The sequence below is a fragment of the Mugil cephalus genome, chromosome 7 (genome assembly GCF_022458985.1).
Source record: "Mugil cephalus isolate CIBA_MC_2020 chromosome 7, CIBA_Mcephalus_1.1, whole genome shotgun sequence".
NCBI classification, from domain to species: domain Eukaryota; kingdom Metazoa; phylum Chordata; class Actinopteri; order Mugiliformes; family Mugilidae; genus Mugil; species Mugil cephalus.
The window spans coordinates 27,362,534-27,382,602 of NC_061776.1; the positions used below are offsets into that span (position 1 = coordinate 27,362,534).

General features: G+C 39.1%; 1 protein-coding gene across 1 annotated transcript in view; it reads left to right on the plus strand.

The window, feature by feature from the left end:
- cdh12a (cadherin 12, type 2a (N-cadherin 2)) overlaps window positions 1-20,069 on the plus strand; it is a 64,886-nt gene that overhangs the window by 35,742 nt on the left and 9,075 nt on the right. Inside the window, exons 5-12 of the mRNA XM_047588446.1 lie at window positions 1,275-1,394; window positions 2,689-2,856; window positions 3,008-3,195; window positions 8,593-8,846; window positions 11,176-11,312; window positions 16,413-16,534; window positions 16,726-16,840; window positions 18,815-19,066. Coding sequence (XP_047444402.1) covers window positions 1,275-1,394; window positions 2,689-2,856; window positions 3,008-3,195; window positions 8,593-8,846; window positions 11,176-11,312; window positions 16,413-16,534; window positions 16,726-16,840; window positions 18,815-19,066 — 1,356 coding nt within the window. The remainder of the gene's footprint in view (window positions 1-1,274; window positions 1,395-2,688; window positions 2,857-3,007; window positions 3,196-8,592; window positions 8,847-11,175; window positions 11,313-16,412; window positions 16,535-16,725; window positions 16,841-18,814; window positions 19,067-20,069) is intronic.

The window sequence follows — 20,069 nt, forward strand, 5'->3', positions numbered from 1 at the left end:
ATTAAGTTGTAGTTGTGGCACCTGCACTCGCATGGACACATGTAGTACACTAAGCCAGGCTTAGTGGCCCATCTGTCTGCTAAATACCATTACTGAGAGGTAATTTAACAGTCAAGGTCTTTAGGCCTTAAGCTGTTAATGCTTCAGTTAAAGCCCAAAGTGCTCACAGGCTTGACCCCAGCATGTCTCTAGTTTGTTGCACTAACACGTCAACACACTGTATAGGAGGATTAACCAGGGCTGCAAGCAGCACAAACATCCATATGATAAAAACATAATCCTTACTATCAGAAGCCACTCGCTAAGAATAGATGCCATTTATTTATTTAGTTGGTCTCAAGGTCTTTTATTTATTTATTTTGTTTGTTTGCTTTTCCTCTCAGATATGTGGATTTCAATTGTACCTCTACAGCTCCAGGCTGTTTCTCATAGAATTTTTCCTTGTATGAACAGGAGAAATTCTCTTAACTTGGAGTGTACAACATACAAATCACCTTTATGTTTATATTAATAAAAAAAGTCAATAGTGGTTTTAATCAACACATTAATTTTAACCAATTGTTGTTATATTAGATAATATATTATATAATTACTTTTCTAAAGCTAGAGCCAATACCATGCTGATTTTAGTGAAAATGGACAAAGATGTTTCCCCTTATTGGATTTACGTTGGAACAATCTTATGTTATATTTAATCCAATCCTGTCTCCTTGAAAATTCCATTCATATATTAATAAATCACATTTCCCAGTTGTTGACTTTAACACATTCACAGGTACTTATTATTATTATTATTATTATTATTATTATTATTTTATGTTTTCATGAAACGGAGTCCCATACACAACAATTGCACACATTGGTTATGTTTTACCAGAAAATAAAAATAAAATATGTGATTTAAAACATATAAAGACAAACAAACCAGGACAGAATAAATAAGCAACACAATCACACTGACAAAATTTTTTGGGATGTAATCTGTTAGGAAAAAAAGAGTCGGCATCAGAGCAGTAATGGAACGACGACTCATGTTAATGCATCACAGCTCCCAACAAACCGAGTGACTAACAGAACTAAAACACCTTAATGGACAAGTTCTGCCTGCTTGTGGAATACAAATATACCCTATTGTTTGTAATGTTACATCATCATCTTATGTGATCTGGAATGGGAAGCGCTATTCTATGAGACAGTGAAGTTTTTGATGTGATGAAGAAAACCCGTAATTACATCAGTTGTTTATGTGTGTGTGTGTTTGTTTGTGTGTTTAGGAACCTATGTGACACAGGTGACTGCCACAGATGCCGATGACCCCACATACGGCAACAGCGCTCGAATCGTCTACAGCATCCTTCACGGCCAGCCCTACTTCTCTGTGGATCCCAAGACAGGTCAGCCAAGAGAAACTCACATTAAAACGTCACAGCCTCCATCACAACTGAAGAATTATTCATACAGTTGTATTAACAGAAGTGGGAACTTTCTATGAACCCACTGCTGCATTCACTCCCCATTAGACAGCATACAAATTCAGCCTGTCGCGATGCAGCCAGTGGTTTTGAGTTTCATTTTAGTCCCGTTCACTACCTGAATGCTAAAATGGCGCCAAGACAATGTAAAGAAGTTCTGCCCTTCAACAGATATCTCAGCCAAGTGTCATGTTTCTTTTTCACCCATGCTTCATTATTGAGCTTCTCATCAGTGCAGAATTAAAAGCTTGAGTTAAATGCTCAAAATAAAATCCTGAAACAAGGGTGTCTTTACTGATGAAATCATCAAATTCGCATCAGCAGCCACTCTATGAGTGGTTTCCTTTTCATTCATGATGAATACAAGACACAAAATTGATACTCTTTAACCTTTGGTTTTGGCTGAGAATTAGTTTAACTATGAGCATTTAGTTAATCATAACAAAAAGATTGCAGGGATGTCAAACCACAGTAAGTGATTGTTTTATGTGTGTGTAAACACAAACACAAAATAGGCTAAATGAACTAAAAAAAGGAAGAGTGTAAATACTAAAACCACAGATAGATCAAAACCTGCAAATTTTTAGGTGGTGCAGTTTCTTTTGATCAGAAAATTCGCGTCACTAGTTGTCACCGTGTTATTTTGCAGCTTGAAACTCAGATCAGAAGTCTTTTAGATATTTCTACTACTGCGTAACATTGTTGCCTCCCCCTCTTTAGCCCACTTACATCCAGCGCTTCTTAGATTTAGCTAGGATTTGTTGTGGTGTCAGTGACTGGATCCACAGTACGGACCTATGACTTGTTTGTGAATTACCCTGGTGAATCATCCATGTCATGACTGTGGACTGTAAATGATATCTAACATGACATCTCTGCATTCTGGATCAAAGTTTGTACACGTGGCAGCAGCAGACTGTCATGGGCAGTAGATTCTTCTTCTCCACAGTGGGGTTCTGTTTCTAGATTATATGGAATGCATTTGTTGCACTTTCTTTTTTTTTTTTTTACAGTCATTACGGGTTCAAGCACTGTAAGTGGTCCCCTGATGACTGCCACAAGACCCTTTACAGAAGCCTGAAACCCCCAGAGCAAGCACAAATGTGGTGAAACCTTGAGCAGCTTTGCTTAGAGCTGGTTTATGACCTGCAGTTTCAACAACTTTTATTTCTTTATTTTTAATCTCAAAATGTGTCACAAACCTCTCGTCCACCAGGAGTGATCCGAACAGCTTTGGCCAACATGGACCGCGAGGTAAAAGAGGAATACCAGGTTCTTCTCCAGGCCAAGGACATGGGAGGTCAGCTGGGCGGGCTGGCGTCCACTACCACTGTTAACATAACCCTCAGTGATGTTAATGACAACCCGCCACGCTTTGTGAAGAGTAAGGAAGTCTTGACTGATGTGAGACTGTCTGTTTGTTTGAATGGGTGAATGAGTATTTGATAGTTTTGTTTTTATTATTAAAATGAAGTCTTTAAAGGATTTGAGCATCCTTAAATAGTTTCTTTCCCTCTTGTATTTTTGATCTTCAGGTGTTTTCCATCTCCGGGTGCCAGAATCGGCATCAGTGGGTTCATCTGTGGGTCGGATTCGAGCCCATGATATGGATGCTGGCAGTAATGCACTGGTGGAATATGCTATTGTCCCAGGAGATGAGGGAAACATGTTTGACATTGTCTCGAACGACCAAAGTCAAGAGGGAATCGTTGTCTTGAAAAAGGTAAATTTACCTACTTAAAGCCTTAAGCTGGACATTAAAAAAAGTCCTGTCATAGTCACAACAGTGTTAGAGAGTGATGTCAACTATGGAATTTAATACTTACATAAATGTAACAATCAAGTTGGATTGGTCATTGAAATACTTATTCTTTCTACTGGTGAAGTACCCACTGCGCAAAGAGAAGGAAACAACATCTTTTCCAAGTAATTTTTTCACGTCTAAATCAGGTCACCTGAAGGTGCAGCCTGTTACTCCAGATGACGTCTTTTTTTATGTCTACTGAACGTCCATTCATGACATCTACAGTACATCCTTATAGGGTCTACTTGTAGTCCAAATGTGGTCTTTGTGGATGCCTTTTCTACGTCAACTCGAACTCAAGCAGCATGGATCATGTCATCGGATGGTGTGAGGGAAGGATGTAAACGTCAACAGAGTGTGTCTGCCCGTAGAGTCTGAAGCCGGGCACAGACATACTGTGGTCCTATGAACCAGGTCTCTTCTCAAGACACACTCCCTCTGGGTCCCATCAAGTGCACACAGTCCATCCATCCTGCCATCAAAGACCTCGCGTTCCCTTGAGCACAGACGACACCGCCTACTCGAACCTTAAGTTACTTTCAATTCAATAGAGGTTGAGGTACACCTTTATTCATTTTGTTGTGTTAACACTATCTTAGAAAAGAACAGGAAACAATAGTTTCAGGAAAATGAAAACAAACAAAAACATTACTTTTATTCAAAAATAATGTTTAATCACAAATAATCATGTTCTTACTAGGACTTACTGTAGACGTCATGAATGGATGCTCAGTAGACGTCAATAAAAGACGTCATCCGGAGTAACAGTCTGCACCTTCAGGCGACCCAAATTAGACGTGCAAAAATGACATGGAAAATACGTTGTTTAGACGTCTCTTTGTGCAACATTAGGATATTTCCTATATCCTATATAGTAGTATAATGAAATCTAAAACAAAACCATGTCAACAGTGTCATTGATATTACCTCTGTTCTTTATCTCAGACCCAGAGCTCACACACAATCTAGCAAATTACTAAAAAAATGCCAAACAATTATTTTAATTCCCCAAAACATACAGTGTGTCTGACAACTTATCTTTGAGTGACTAAACTAAAAAGGCGCTTTTTGTTAACACCAATATTCCACTAGTGGTGTGCTGTCAGTGTGTGAAAAATGTGCTGATCTGATAGTAATTCCCATCCTACTGCTTCTCTAAGTTTCAATTGGACAAAACTATCAGTCTAGATAATGCCTGACACACACAGAACATTGTCCATTTTGCCATGTCAGCCACTTGGTTCCTCTGATTACAGAAGACCTGTGCTATTTGTCGGTGGGATGGGACGAGGAACAAAAAGAAAGGAAGGAGTAGATAAAAGCAAAAGCAACAAAGGAAGTGGAAAGGAAACAACCAATTAATAAATGAAGGCTGGTATATGTTTTCTATAAAACCTGAACATTATGACCACCTTCCTAATACTGTTGTATATCTCTCTTGTGCCTCCAAAGCAGTTATTACAGATCAGAGAATGGACTTCTGAGGGCGTCCTATGGCAACTGGCAAAAAGGTTACACCTTATGCTGTTCTTCATGTTTTTTTAGTTGTTCCTAAAGCATTGTTATGTGTGTGTCTGTATCAGGGGATGGACTGCCTGGTGTGGGGTGGGCCCTACATGTCTGAGTAACATCCACATGAATGTCAGGTCCAAAATTATCCCAGCAGAACACTGAATTGTGGCAAGATGGTCAATGTTGTCTACTTCTCTGGTCATAATGTTGATCGATGTATACTCCGAGTAAACCAACCTTACTAGCTTAATGAATATCCTCATAAAGGTATTCTCCTGTAATTTGATTTCAGAGCAAAGCTCTTTTAAAAAGAAGGTATATAAGGAGAAAACTTGAGCTACTACCTCATATCACGCCTGCGTACACACCCGCAGAGAACACACTGTGCACACGTCACATCACATCAAGCAGTTTAACAGCAGAAGGCTGGGAGGCTTTTATTTTGGACCGTCCTCTAAATCAGTAACAGACATGACAGCTACTTTCTGAGCACACAACTTTGCAAGAGACATCTCTTATTTCAGGAATTAGACAAGCTGTTGACAAAGAGGCCGTTGTTGACTCATCATTGTCAAACATTTGACTGACTGTTCTGCAAAACTCTGTAAAAAATGGTATTTTGGACATTAATTCAGAATACTGAATGATGGTCAGGTCTGTTCCAAAGTGAACTTTTATAGAAAACACACTCTGTATTTTCACCAGTTGCGAAGATAGTGAGCGCAGGAACACTTAACCACTTACATACTGCTTTACAGCTAGCCTGGCTAGCTGGGGGGCTCTGAGGCATATATTGACTGATGTTTTCCCTTTAGCCCAAAACCAGTTTATTATTATTACAATTATTTATTAATAAATTAAAACATAAAGAGATCATTCATAACGACAATTCAAATGAGAACTACTGTATATAACGTTTGATTTACTGTTCTTTATCTGCAGAAGGTAACAAGCCTTTATTTGAAGCTGACATGAATTGGGGGTTTCAATTTCAATTCTATTTATACAGTGTCATTAATACAAGAACAAAATGCTTCACAGAACCCATAGCCTGGAACTCCCAGAGCAAGCACTGAGATGAAGAAAAAAACCTCCTTTAAAAGGAAGACACATGCTTATATTGGGGCACCCATTTGCTTGAGGTCAGCCAGGTAGAAACAGAAAAAGAGAGAAGAGAGAAGCAGGAAGAACGGGATAAACATACATCTGCCATAGATACATACACCTGACTAAAGTGTACATGTAAAATCTGATGAAGGGTAACTGCAGCTGATGTACTGCTCACAAATTGGTGCCAGATAAAGTACTTTCAGGAGTCTTGTAGAGATTAATCTATATCCTGCAGAGGTAGCAGAGGTAGTCCTTGTACAGTATTTTGGAATATTAACATTCAATATATTATAACCCTTGCCATCCAGGACACTTCTGTATTATTAGTAAAGAAGAGTTGCAATGTGCTGCAGTGATAAAAAAACTACTAGCAAACAACATAGATGCCAACAATGGTAACTGGTGCCTTCACATTCAGTGCATGTATAAGACCAGAGTTCTAGTTCCAAAACTAGTTCTAGTTCTTACTAGTTCTAGTAAATCAAAGAGGAGATTTTTTGGGATATTTTTTATAGAAGGAAAATGACAATTTCAACAGGTTAACAGAGTGATGATATGAAGCTTTTTCATGTGCACCAAACTCCTTTGTAAGATTCACTGTTCAAAAGGAAAAAGTTGAAAGAGATTCAATGAGCTGTGAGACTGCTCAGGTTGACATGCTAGATTTGGGATTCACATGCTACTGGTGTGATTTTGGAATAAGTTTAGGCACTGCATTGTTCCTTAATTATGTATATACACTGAACAACCACAACATTAAAACCACTGACAAGTGTAGTAAGTAACATTAACCATCTTGTGACATTTTGAATCCAATATTCTGCTGGGAAACGTTTGAACCTGGCATTCATGTGGATGTTGATATGTAAAACCCAGCTAGACCAGAACAGGTACCCCCACCCCATAGCAATGCCACTCCTTGCTATCCCCAGCAGGATGCAGCCTATTTAGGAACACCTCGAAAAACATGAAGAACAGCACAAGGTGTTGACCAGAGGCCCCTCCCCTCAACCCATAGGACCCAAAGACCCCCACTAACAACATTCTGTTACCAGACACCACAGGACACCCTCAGAAGACCCATGTCCATTCTCTGATGAATCACAACTCTCCAAAACTGGAGACACAAGGTTGACCTACACAATATTAGGAAGGTGGTCATAATGTTATGACTTTATTTCCAGTTCATTAGGTACATTGGTGAAAACTAATGCATTGTAAGGTTATGATACAGTATTAAGCAAAAGGAACTAGTACCTGACAGAGCAGTTGATTCAACTGTGTTTTTATTTTGGATGCTGTGGTTTGTCGTACTATTAAACTGTATTGTGCTGTACCAAACCATGTCTGTATTATTTTGACAATCTCAATTCAGTTGGTGGATTAAATGACAGAAACATTGCTTAATTCAATCCATTTTAACAGCACCACAAACACCTCCAAAATAGTCATACAGCTTAATTGCTACTGTTCCGATGCAGTTTCAACATAAACATAAACATAAACGTTATCATGAAGGAATGTTGTATTAGAATGGATGTGTTTTCACTACTGAACCTAAAGAACCGGAAAGTGAGTGTAATAACAGGTAAAGAAAGTAACAAAGAAAGTGTGAGTGAAGAATGGCATATTGTCCCTTTTCTGATGAGTTACAACAGTTTTGGAGGCACAAGAGAGACCTACATGATATTAGGAAGGGGGTCTTAATATTATGCCTTATCATTGTAGGTCAGGCAGTTCCACAGTCTAAGAGGATTGCTGATGCTTTTAGACGGATGAACACTAGGCACAATAGAAGATTACATATGAAGGGCAGGTGAACAATCACTAAAAAATTAGTCATTGTGCTGCTTCAAGTGCTCAGAATTGTACAATCACTCCTACAATTTACTCTTATGTCAAGTAACAACTGCTTCCTTTCTGTCTCATTTGGGTTGACAACTGTTATAGTACATCTGATTAATCTCCAGACAACTCATCTCCCACTACTGTGGTAGCTCATTCTGTAAAATGTTTTGCCGATTCCTAATAATAATAATAAAATAAATAATAAAAATAAGTATTTGTTTCTTGGGTAGATGTGCAGTGTTTCACAAGTTGAAGTGATACTTTTATTTTAATTCTATGGAGCACAGAATATGTAAACATACGATGTTTATATATCTGGACTGCACTCATGCTTTACATGTTCTGAGATCTGCATCTGTAAATAGTACAAGATGATTAAAAGTCCCTAATTTTGTAAATGTACTGAGAGAGCTGAAGGTGTCCACAACACCACAATCATGTAAAATTAATTGGAACACCGTGTACATTTGTGATTTGTTTTGTATTCATGTTTTAATTGGTTCAACTTAATTAACCCTAGTCCAGACTGTATGCACTGTATGCACTGTATATATATTAGGTTTATAGGATATTAGGGTCAATGAAGAAATTTGAAGAGAGGAGCTCAAAATACGCATTTCTTTCTTTTCTTTTTTGAATTTATCATTGATTGAACATACATAAATCATATGATTAGTACAATATAAGCACCCATGAGAACTCTATAGGCTTCTTTGGATTGTGTTGCTATAGAAACAGGGTTTAATTAAGTAGCAGTCACTCTGAACAATGAAAACTAGCACTGAAAAAACAATTTTCTCTAATGATTTACCCGTGTTTCTCTTTTCGTCTATTCTGTTTCCACAGACTCTTGACTATGAGACCAAAAAGTCCTACACTTTCAAGGTGGAGGCTTCCAACACACAGTTGGACCCTCGTTTCCTCCACCTGGGGCCCTTCAAGGATTCAGTGACAGTCAAAGTGAATGTTCTGGATGTGGATGAGCCTCCTGTCTTCACCAAGCCCTCTTACACGGTAGAAGTGTACGAGGACACTCCTCCGGGAACCATCATTAGCTCGCTGACGGCTCATGACCTGGATGCCAGCAGCAGCGCTGTCAGGTATCATGATCTTTATTGGCCTGTGGAGAGGTTTCAACAACATCCTATACACCATGAAAGCGCTGTTAAGTACTTTTAAAGAAGGAAATGATGCCAGTAACGTTTGTGTGCTCCATTTAGTTTTCCTAGAAAGGATTTCTAGTCTTGAAAGGCTATGTATTTACTGAGATATTTAAGTATTTACTTTACTTACTTTAACCCTTAATGACCTGAATATCTGAACATACGATTGCGCATTAAAAAAACCTTGCAGTATTTGAATTACCGTGATTGACTAATCGACAAAATTTAAAGTGTGGCTGAACACTTTAAAGTTGCACTTTCTGAGAGAGAAAGGGGGAAAAAAGCTGCCATTACGGTAATTATGACGCACCACTGATGTCAGATGAAGGTTGGGGAGCGATGCAAGATTGGCGAGAACCAGGAAGAGAGAGTTGTTTGGAGGAATTTGTTGGTAAAAACGAAATTAGTTATACCCTTGAGATGTCACAAAGTTCTTCCAGACAAAAAGCACAACTTCCCAGTGTTCAGCTACACTAATTTTGTCAACAGAGAAAACCACTGTGAGTTAAGGGATACAAATACCGCATGCTTTAACGTATCTCCAACGATGCATTTAGGCTTGTAAGGGTGAGTATTTAGGGCGACACAGTGATGTGGTGCTTAGCACTGATGCCTCGCTGTGAGTTTGAATCCAGGTTGACTGGGGTCTTTCTGTGTGGAGTTTGCATGTTCCCCTTGCATCGGCACTGAAGAGAACATGCTGGTTAGGGTCACTGGTGTTTCTAACTAAAAACTAAAACAGGAAGGAGCCAAATACAGAACAGGAACAAGAAGATGGTTAAAGAGATTTATTGAAGAGGTGCAAGAGTTTAGGCAGTAGGTAAATGCTGAGTTGCAGGCTGGTTAAGAAGCAGCTCATGGGCTGAGTATTGCACACAAAATACCTATATGCACAGAAAAATACTTTAAGCATGAGCAGCATCACATCAAGAACTAAGATGAAAAGAAGTTGTCATTAGGGCACTGAAGTACTACTAAAGATGACAGAATGAGCTGGGAAGACTGGAGAAGAAGCCAGGTTTGATATATACTGCAAGTGCTGAGCTGAACCCCAGGTGTGCATGCTAATTGGGTGATTAGAGAGGGGATGTGTTTGGAGCACTATTCTTGCAGTTCATACAGCCAGACAACAAGATAAACAGGGGACCACAAAAGGCAGTGAATAAAAGAGGAGGTAAAGCCAAGCCCACGACATGGCCACTAAATGGGTCCTGTATATTGTTGGTTATAAACACAGGAAAATTGTCTTGCTAGTAGCAGTAGCGCCGTTCTTCTGTATCAACATAGGGTATGTTTAAGGGCAGTTCTCCTAAGTCATTCTTGGTAGTGTGTACTTAGGGAACTGAGCGATGCATATCCTAGGTTTTCTAGTCAGCCAGACTAACACAGGTCTGCTGGTTCCTAGTTGCCAATTTTTCGTTGTCTATATTAGTGCTGATCTGGTGTCAAATTCAATCACAGAGGGAAAAAATAAGAACTGACTCTAAACCAGAATGGATATTTATTTCAGACACAATTTATCTTTTCAGAAACCAAATGGGCCAATATGCTTTGTGTGTTTGTGTCTAAATTAGAATTGTTCCTCCATTGTGTTGATTTAAAATCTTGAAAATGTACGAAGGACTGGACCACTCACTAGATGTGAACTATACTGTCTCACTTCTAATGCATGAATATTGGCGAAATCAATCAAATTCAGATAAATTATGTTAGATAATGATTGAACATATTTGAAGAAAAAAAATCCATCACAGCTCTCCATTAGTAGACTTTCATTTTATGTTTTCCAAAAAGGTTGACAGGTCATTCTCTCATTGACAGCTTCAGATTGTTTCTTAGGATAGTGATTCCTTTTCGGTGTCCTGCATGAAGGGAGAGACAAGAGAAATATGGGATGTGGATATTTCAAGCTTATTATACAAATTACTTAAATTGACTGAATTTAAGTAATTGGGCTTATTAACATGTGAAAACATTTTTAACTCACCTGTAATGGACAGAATGTTGCGCTCAGTATGTAGTTCTGGTTTTGAATCCATCGGTAGACTGGGGTCTTTCTGTGGAGAGTTTGCATGTTCTCCCTGTGTCTGTGTGGGTTCTCTCTGGGTGCTCCAACTAACTCCCACTGTCCAAAGACATGCTCGTTAGATTGATTGGTGATTCTAAATTTAGGTGTGAGTGTGAATGTTTGTCTGTCTCTCTGTGTTAGCCTCCATGTCCTTGTTTTGTCTGATGTTTAACCAATGGACCGATCTAATCTGTGCAGGTATTCATTGGAATGGCAGACAGAGTCTGACAGCTGTTTTGACATTGACACCGTTGAGGGAACCATTTCCACTAATGAATACCTGGACAGAGAGACAACTGTTCAGCACAAAATCACCGTGCTGGCAACCAAACTTAGTGAGTATTCTGCACCAAAATCACCTGGGCTCAGCCAGAGGTAGCTTTTGTGATACCTTTTATGTTGTACATCTTTACAGCAATAACCACCCAATGTACACTGAAAACAGGAAATAAATCATGCTGGATATTTCTTCTGATACGGACTGGGTGACTGGAAATGAACGTGGAAAAAATGATGCAGCAGGCTAGTCCATTCTGTTGAAATTCCACTGCTGATGTTTGCAGACTCCATGTGCTCGTATACATAACTGACAACATAAGGGCATGCCCCTAATGAGATGACGGATGGGGTCCTGGAGTATCTCCTTCTAGATCTGGACCACTGGACAGTCTGAGATGCAACCTGGTGGCATTGGATTGACTGAAACATAATGTCCCAGAGATGTTCTATTGTATTTAGTTCAGGCATGGGTGCAGTCAATGGTATGCTCTAGAGACTGTGCAAACTTTCTGGCAATGGTACGTATTGATGTGCCATCCTGGAGGGGTTACACTGCCTGTGCAACCTCTATAGGGTCCACGCATCACCTCATGCAAAACTTGAAAAATGAAAAACAGACAGAAAAGATGAGAAGGGAAAGATATCAGAGGCCTCCACATGTAAAAACATTCCTGTTTTGGGGGTCGTCTTGTTGTCTCACCTGTTGTTAATTTCATTAAAACCAAAGCAGCTGAAACTGATGAACAACCTCCTCTGCTACTTAAGAGACCAGATCAATATCCCAAATGTTTAAAGGACTTGATGCTATACTATGAATATATACTATGAATATATTGAAAATTTTCCTTAATTTTTTCGGGCAGTGTATTTATATTCTGCAAATACCTCCAAGTGAATCCTCGCCCAGTATTCCGACGTGTAGAGTGAATCACTATATCATACAACTGTGCTTATGTTAGCTTAACTAGTACAGAATAAACAAATTAAAACAAATAATTACCAGTTTCTGAATAAAATAAATATATGAAAAATAGGAGTTGCTATGGAAGCACCAATATGTAAAGTCTTATTTCACACACTTCATCTCAGTATACTTGTTTGTAAATTGTTGGCAATTATCTCCTAACTATATAAATACAAGAAGAAATCATGTAATTATGAGTTAGTTGTCTCACAGTAGTGTCTGGCCACCTGCATTCAAACAATATACTCATTGTTGACAGGCAACAAGGCTCAATATAGTGGCACAAATTACAATTACAATTTGCGGGTGCCCAGGATTCCACAGAATATGTACCTCTGGCAAGAATGTGCTACACTCAATAACAGAACATTCCTTTCTTATTTTGATTTTTTACTCACATTTATTTATTTTTTTTTTGTAGCTTGCTTGTCTCCACTGTAACCAAACTGTATTCCTGAGAGAGTACCTGCAATTTTTGTGTCTGCAGTCAGCTGCAGACTGTAGCTGGCACACTGTTATATACATACTAAAATCAGATCATCAATCAAAATTAACGGCTTTACACATCACGCAACCGTCTTTTTTGTTGTGTTAGACTGGACACGAAAAGGTCAAGTAGTAAAAACGTATGTATCTGCAAGTATAGAGTACAGACAAAACTAAACAAAATTGCAGCCCCACTTCAGAAATCACAGTCGCATAAGCGGTTATGGCACACCAGTATGATGTCTGAAGAATAATCAACATGAGGTCTGACAATGTAAGTATGAGTGCACTAAACCCAGAGAACATACAGTAGTTCAGTGTGAAAGGCTATAATTATGATTAGAGTACATTCAATCAAAGTCTGAGCAGAAATATTTAAACACTACAATAGAAAGGTACTAGATGATTGTGCACACAGGTACTTTGTGAATCAGCCAGTCATGTTATTAAAATACCTTAGTCTCCCAAAGAAATACAGATGGCTGTCACCTTTTTTTGTATATTTTTGTACATCTGTCATTCAGCCACCTCTTCAATAAAATATATGTCTTTCAAGAACATTTTGGATTTTGCATTTGCGGCGGCAGATGTTTTGCTTCTAGGTTTGTTGCACAAAGTAATACTTTGAATTTGAATGTATAGATGAACAATGTAACAATACAGACTAGCTTGCTAGTTATATAGCTATATATGATGACCCTAGTAATATTAATGCATATTTTCAGCTTTCTATATCCTTTCATCATTTGTTCAAACACCCATGCGTACTACAGAATACTATACTGCACAGATCTAAAATCACACTGTTGTAGTTGGGTAAACAACTCAGATCTTGTCATAGCTGCCAGTCAAGTGCCTCAGTACTTTCTTGAAACATGTTTATGCATGTAATCCATCAAAGTGAGCGTGCTTTGAATGGATACCAAAGGCTGCCAATGTATTTCTACATTGTATTAACATGTGACCAACAGTTTGTGAGCATATCTTATCTGGATCTGGAAAATAAATAAATGGTGCTGGTATAAATGCCTGCAGAATACACTAGACCAATAATCTGAAAGCTTTGGGACTGCATGCAAACCTCTAAACAGATTATGAACATCTCCTTAATTACTTGGGCAGACGACAAAAGTTGCCATATGCAAACGTGGCTATTCAGGCACAGAGCATGATGAATGGCATTCTATCTCAAGAACATCTACTATTATTAAAGCCAGTAGTTATTATCATATCAGCTCTGCTAGATCTGAGGCAGGCCAAAGTTATCCACCAGCTCCTTTTAGCAATGGCACACACCAATACCTGATCTCTAGGAGCAGAAGTTCAAGAGTTGTTCCTTTGCTGCAATCATCCCTCTTCACCAAACTGGCCACGTGTTTAAAAAATTGGAATCGTCATCAATAGCAGGCTGAAACAGAAGACGAATAATATTGAGGTTTATTAAAAGTAACAATGTTGGAAAATTAAGCTTATTTTTAAAGGGTACGCAAAACCAGGAGACGTTCTTTTCAACACAACATCAAATCCTGAGAGGAGACTAGCAACACAAGGAGTTGATATTTGACCAGTTTTGGTTGCAGTCATTACGTCTTTCTATGACACTGAAAGTTAATATGTGCAGTTAGCACATTTTCTAGTTTACTTCATATTGTCTGCCAGAGTTCAATCTTCATGCTCCCTGGCATATTGAAGCCTTTTTTCAGTTAGCCTCACTGATTCGCGGTTTTCTTAAGGCTACACAACTGTGGAAATTTACTTTCACTCTTAAACATTGCTCTGGGTTCTACTGTTGTTTTTCTTCGATTTGATTTCACCGAACGTGTAAGTGAGTGCATTTCTTCCTCATAGCATATGGCTGTGCTCTTGTCTCGTAGTTATAGTGCAGCTGCCGCAGTAGAAACTGCGGTGGGGAAAAAAAATACAGTAAATTTGAGCAAGCAGCTTAACTCATCCAGACCATATGATTTCCTGACACAGTTTAAGCCTCTTGAAGAGGCACAGGGCTACAAGTCACAAACGTGCCAACTATCCTTACTGGACGAGTAGCGGTATAAACCCTAAGACATCATCACAATCAGTTTCTGGGTGAAAAAGCAAGATTTCCTCTGTTAAATCGTCTGAAATGGCTAGGTATTACTGAACAGGTGTTTGAGATGAGGCTCAATACACGCAGCAGTACACGTGAAGCTGGAATCATGAGCAGTTGACTCCATCTAGTGGCCACAGGTGATGTGGCAACTGTTCTCAGCAGGAAAGGAACAGCGCCAATACTTTGTGTATGGCCTAATTTAGCTCAGTTTAATGGCACTGGTGGGATGGTGGGAGAGATATGGTATCACTCACAAGTCTGTAACTTCTGTATTATATATACTATATTATATTATTTTAACTAGAAGGTCCAGGTTTGAGTCGAGCTCAGGCCTTTTTGGGTGGAGTTTCCATGTGCGTGTCTGTGTGGGTTTTCTCCAGGTACTCAGGGTAATATACTGTCCTGGAGTTAATTAAAACTCAACATGAAACTCAGCATTATGTCCAGCTGGAACTATAGCAGGTGCAGGTACACACAAGGTGCATCTATTAATCATGTATTCATCAAATCATTTACACAAATGATATTCACAATGCACCCAGTGAAAATTGATTATGTGAAATATAGCCAACTCCATTCCTATCATCCTCTAGTGCTTGGTCTGAGGGTTTCAGGCTCTGGGTTAAAGCACCCTGAGACAATATTGTATTGACACTATAAATATTACTGAAATAGAAAAACTGAAACAGAGAACCTGTAATAGTACATCCATTGTCATCTATTTTCAGATGAACCTTTTACAATACAAAATAACAAAACGAAATATGATGTCAGTATTACTGATGATCTGACAGGCTTTGCTCTGGATGGATAGCACTGTTAACTCACTTGTCTAACTTTAGGTTACTGTTAATGTTGCTGCTTTTGGTTTGTGGTGTTTCCTCAAGGAAACTGCCAGGCACACCTTTTTATTTAAGGTGGAATGCAATAAATAAACATAGTCAGGGAAGTCTGTGTTAAAGTGATGGAACCATTATGAGTCTCAGTCACTGAAATTGCTGCCGCTGTTTCTTATTTATTTGACTGCGCCCATAACATTTGTAATATTGGAGATCTGCACAAAGCTCAACTCTTATCTCAAAACCTCTTTTCAAGGTTCTTAATCTTGTTACTTGTTATTTTCTGACAATATCATCAACTTCCCAGATTGGAACCTTAAAACATACATCAATTCTCACCTCCCAGCTCTGCTTTCATTTGTATACCAACAATACATCCATGTATTCAGACTACAGTCTCAAGGAAAGGATTTGCCATCATGTGTGAACTCATTGCAGCACAATTTGAAATGGCTTGAAAGTGTGTTTAAATGTAATATAAACAACGACTCAGTAATACAAAAGTTCCTTCAACCTCAACCTCAAAAGTGTTGGTTACATGACACATACCTCGAATACATTTGTCAATTTAGCTGGACAATAATATGTACAGTCGATCATTTCATGCAGCCACGATTTGCAAAGACTGTAACAGCTAAGCCTGCTATAGATCACTGACCTCTTGTCTTAAAGTCTCTGGACATCATTTCTGCTGAAGCCACAGATGGATAGATGATTAATGCTTTAGGCTATGTGACTGAGTGTATAATCATATGCGACTTCCTGCTGACCCTTCCAGACAACCCTCTGCTGTTCACCAAAGCGTCAGTGACAGTTAACGTCTTGGATGTGAATGAGTTCCCTCCTGAGCTGGCTGTTCCGTCAGATACATTCGTTTGTGAAAACTCCAGAGTTGGGCAGGTAAACTGAACTGTATCTACTTGACTGACTGTATCTACTCAGATTACATCTTTAGATATAATTTGTACATACTGTTCATCGCAATTGTCAAATCTCTTATTCAGAATGGTAAAATGAACTGTTTCCTGGCATTTTCCCTACTAGGCACCAGAACTGAGTTGACAGTGATTATCTCTTTGTTTCCTCACAAGGTGATCCAGATGGTCAGTGCTGTGGACCAGGACCTTCCCCCCATTGGTCAGAGGTTCTTCTTCAAGTCCCCCAAAGAGCTCCGCAACAGAAACTTCACTGTTCGAGATTTTGGAAGTAAGACAAAACAAGAAGGGGAAGAAATGCTGGGTATTATCTACTGAATCTGCAGCTATCCTCCATTTTACTACCTCTTAAAATCTGCAAGAGCCACCAATATGTGGTTTATATCTCAGGATTACAGTAAGCCAAAATGTGATGAAATCCTTATTTAATTATAACAGTACTATGGTGACAAGACCTTACCACATACAAATCATATATATATACAGGATAAACATTAGTTAAAAAAAAATTAAAGTACTGTGTCTCAAGTGAGTCCTTGTCATTGCTCACTGGGGATGGATGTAAAGTACCAGTGCCTTCCAGTGATGAGCTTCACCTGGATTCTATGCACTTGGTAATGCTCAGGATTCACACTGAACCAGTACTGGACTAGGAAAAGGATGACAACCCTCATCCTCCGACTCAAACAGAAGGTTTTTGTTACCTGAAAACCTCTCTGTTAGGAGGACTTGAACGCTGTGTTCAACTCGACTCACATCCTTGATAACATAGAAACTACACATCTGTCTCTGTTGCCTCTGAATGTCTGGTGGGAGACAACAAATCCTCTCTTGACCTTCTCTGTTTTCCGCTGCAGTGTATCTCCAATGTGCATTGTCATATTTGTGTGTTTTTGTACCTTTACGGTCAGCATCACGTCTGATAGGGTCAGACAAACAGGCCTGCAGCCAACAAAGGGAACTGGAGCGTGTGTGTGTTTGCATGTGTGGGTGTGTGCGTTACAGGAACAAGGTGCCTTAATGGTCTCTTCCTTGTCAGGGTTCATCTCTGTCTACTTGGGTGAGAATTGATCTTTTCTGACAAGCACAGTGGAACGCGCACACATCAGCCTAAAAGGAGTCTAAATCTGTAGTTTGAAAGAAAGGAACATGTTTTTAAACTCGTGCTCTCAGTGTAAGCTGCACTGTTTTTGTTTCAGTATGAAATATTATGCTAGCAGATTGTTGAAAAAATAAGTATAAATAAATAAGAATAAAAAATACATGAAAAATTAACTATATACATGTTATAGTTCATATATACAATGAACTATAACATGTCATATCTAATGTCCATTATCTATCCAATATTACTGTTTTTGAATGGGCCAGTATAAACATAATATTTATAATACAGGCAAGAAAACTGTTGCAAAAGAGCAGTTAAATTCAGTCTTGGACAGCCCATGACCACACTAAACACATTCCTGTTCTCTTACTTTCTAAATGCTTATGTCACAAAAGTCACAAGTATTTTTCTGTCCTTCTCACCTTGATTTTTCACTAGTTTTGCCCTTTGAGAGTATCCTTACAGAGTATATAAAGTAAAACTGTGAAAAATTACAAACATATCAGAGGTTGAGCAGTAGGCCACACTGTGCCCTCAGAGGCATTTGTAAAGCTGTTGATGGCACATCTCCAACCCCAAACAACTACATTTGATAAGTATTACACTTTGTATTCTGTATTTACGAATGATGAAACTTTCATTGTCCTAAAAGCTTTGTACAACATACGAAAATGATTTAGTTGTCATTGTGAAGTTCATTGATTGATTGTATTAGTATCCAGTTCTCGTGTAATACATTAATGATTGAGCCTGATTTGTTTTTCCTTGTCTGCTAACTGTGGCTGGAGTTCCTAAGATCTGACAAAAGTCTTAACACTGATTGCTTGTGTTTCTTTTTCTGCTTTGTCCTTGAGCATCAAAGGACTGTCTATCACTGTATGCCACAGTAAAGATTCTAAACATCACGCCCGTTACCAGAAAGTCTCTGGGGAAGACATAGCAGACAGTTCTGTGGAACAAACCCTGAGGCACGTCAAGTTGCCACAAATGCTCCCTAGGGCATCATGTGTTCACTAATCTACCACTGAGAAGGGTTGATATGGACCAGCACCAGGCCTGTCTTCTAAGGCGAACACTTCTGCTGTGTTGATGCTGAAGCATCTTCCATGATGTAACACCATTTCTGTTGCATTCCAGACAACACCGCTGCCATTGTGACGCGACGCTCAGGCTTCCAGCAGCGACTGCAGGATGTCTACATTCTTCCGGTCGTGGTTGAAGACAGCGGTTACCCTGCCCAGAGCAGCACAGCCACCCTCACCATCCGAGTGTGTTCCTGCGAGGCCGGGGGCTCGCTGCTGACCTGCTCTGCAGAGGCCATATTTCTGCCTGTGGGCCTCAGCACTGGAGCTTTGATGGCTATTCTTCTGTGTGTAGCTTTGCTGATCGGTAAGTCACCCATCTAAACAATGATGAGGCTATTGCTACGTGCACTGTGTTGTGACTGAGTTTGATTCATTTGCCAGTGTAATAATCTATCTTAACAGTACACCAATGTACATTTTACCTCTTGATATGTGACAGGTTACAATCTTAAAAATAAATTGAATTGAATTGAATTGAATTTTTGAATTCATATGATGTAACACTAGAGGGTGCCAGCAACCCATGACAACCCTTTAATTATCATGGGAGGCTGCTGAAGCTTCCCCCTCCTATAATCTCACATCACTTCTGCTTTTGTTAGAGAATTAGTTACATAACCACCTGTCCACAGTGGAAACAAGCAGGGCACGAGTATTCAGCTCTCACCAAGTGTCTAAGCATGCGTGTGCCCATACTTCTGTTCATACGTGTGTGTGCGTGTGTTCCATTACCCCAGTATAGAGAGCTGCATGTAGGTTTCTGACTGACTGCATGTCAGAAAAAGAATTCATGTCCTCCTGAGGGCAATGCGCCTTCTTTATTGGTGTCCTCTGTAGAGCGGAAGGATAACCGAAAGAGTGCATAAAAACAGAGAGGGGGTGGGCTAGTAGCTTCTAATATGATCTACTTTTTTCTTGCCTGACAGAGAGACATATATATATAATATATATATATATATGTATATATATATATATATATATATATATATATATATATATATATATATATCATGTTGGTAATATTGCGTTTGTTGGACAGGGGAGAAAGGCAGAGGCAGGTGAGTGGAATCCCCACTATATAATGCACTATATCTGAGCTCAGTCACAACAGCTTTAGGATACATATATATATATACAGTCACACGACACATATCATCGTTTGACACGTAGTTAATGACATCACTGCTGTCGCATCGTTACGTGACAGACTGCCACGGCTACCCTGGTTATCCCATTATAATTTACACGTTAATAAAACGTGATGATTTTGTAAACAAATATGTGATGTTCATGAAAAAAAAAACTTT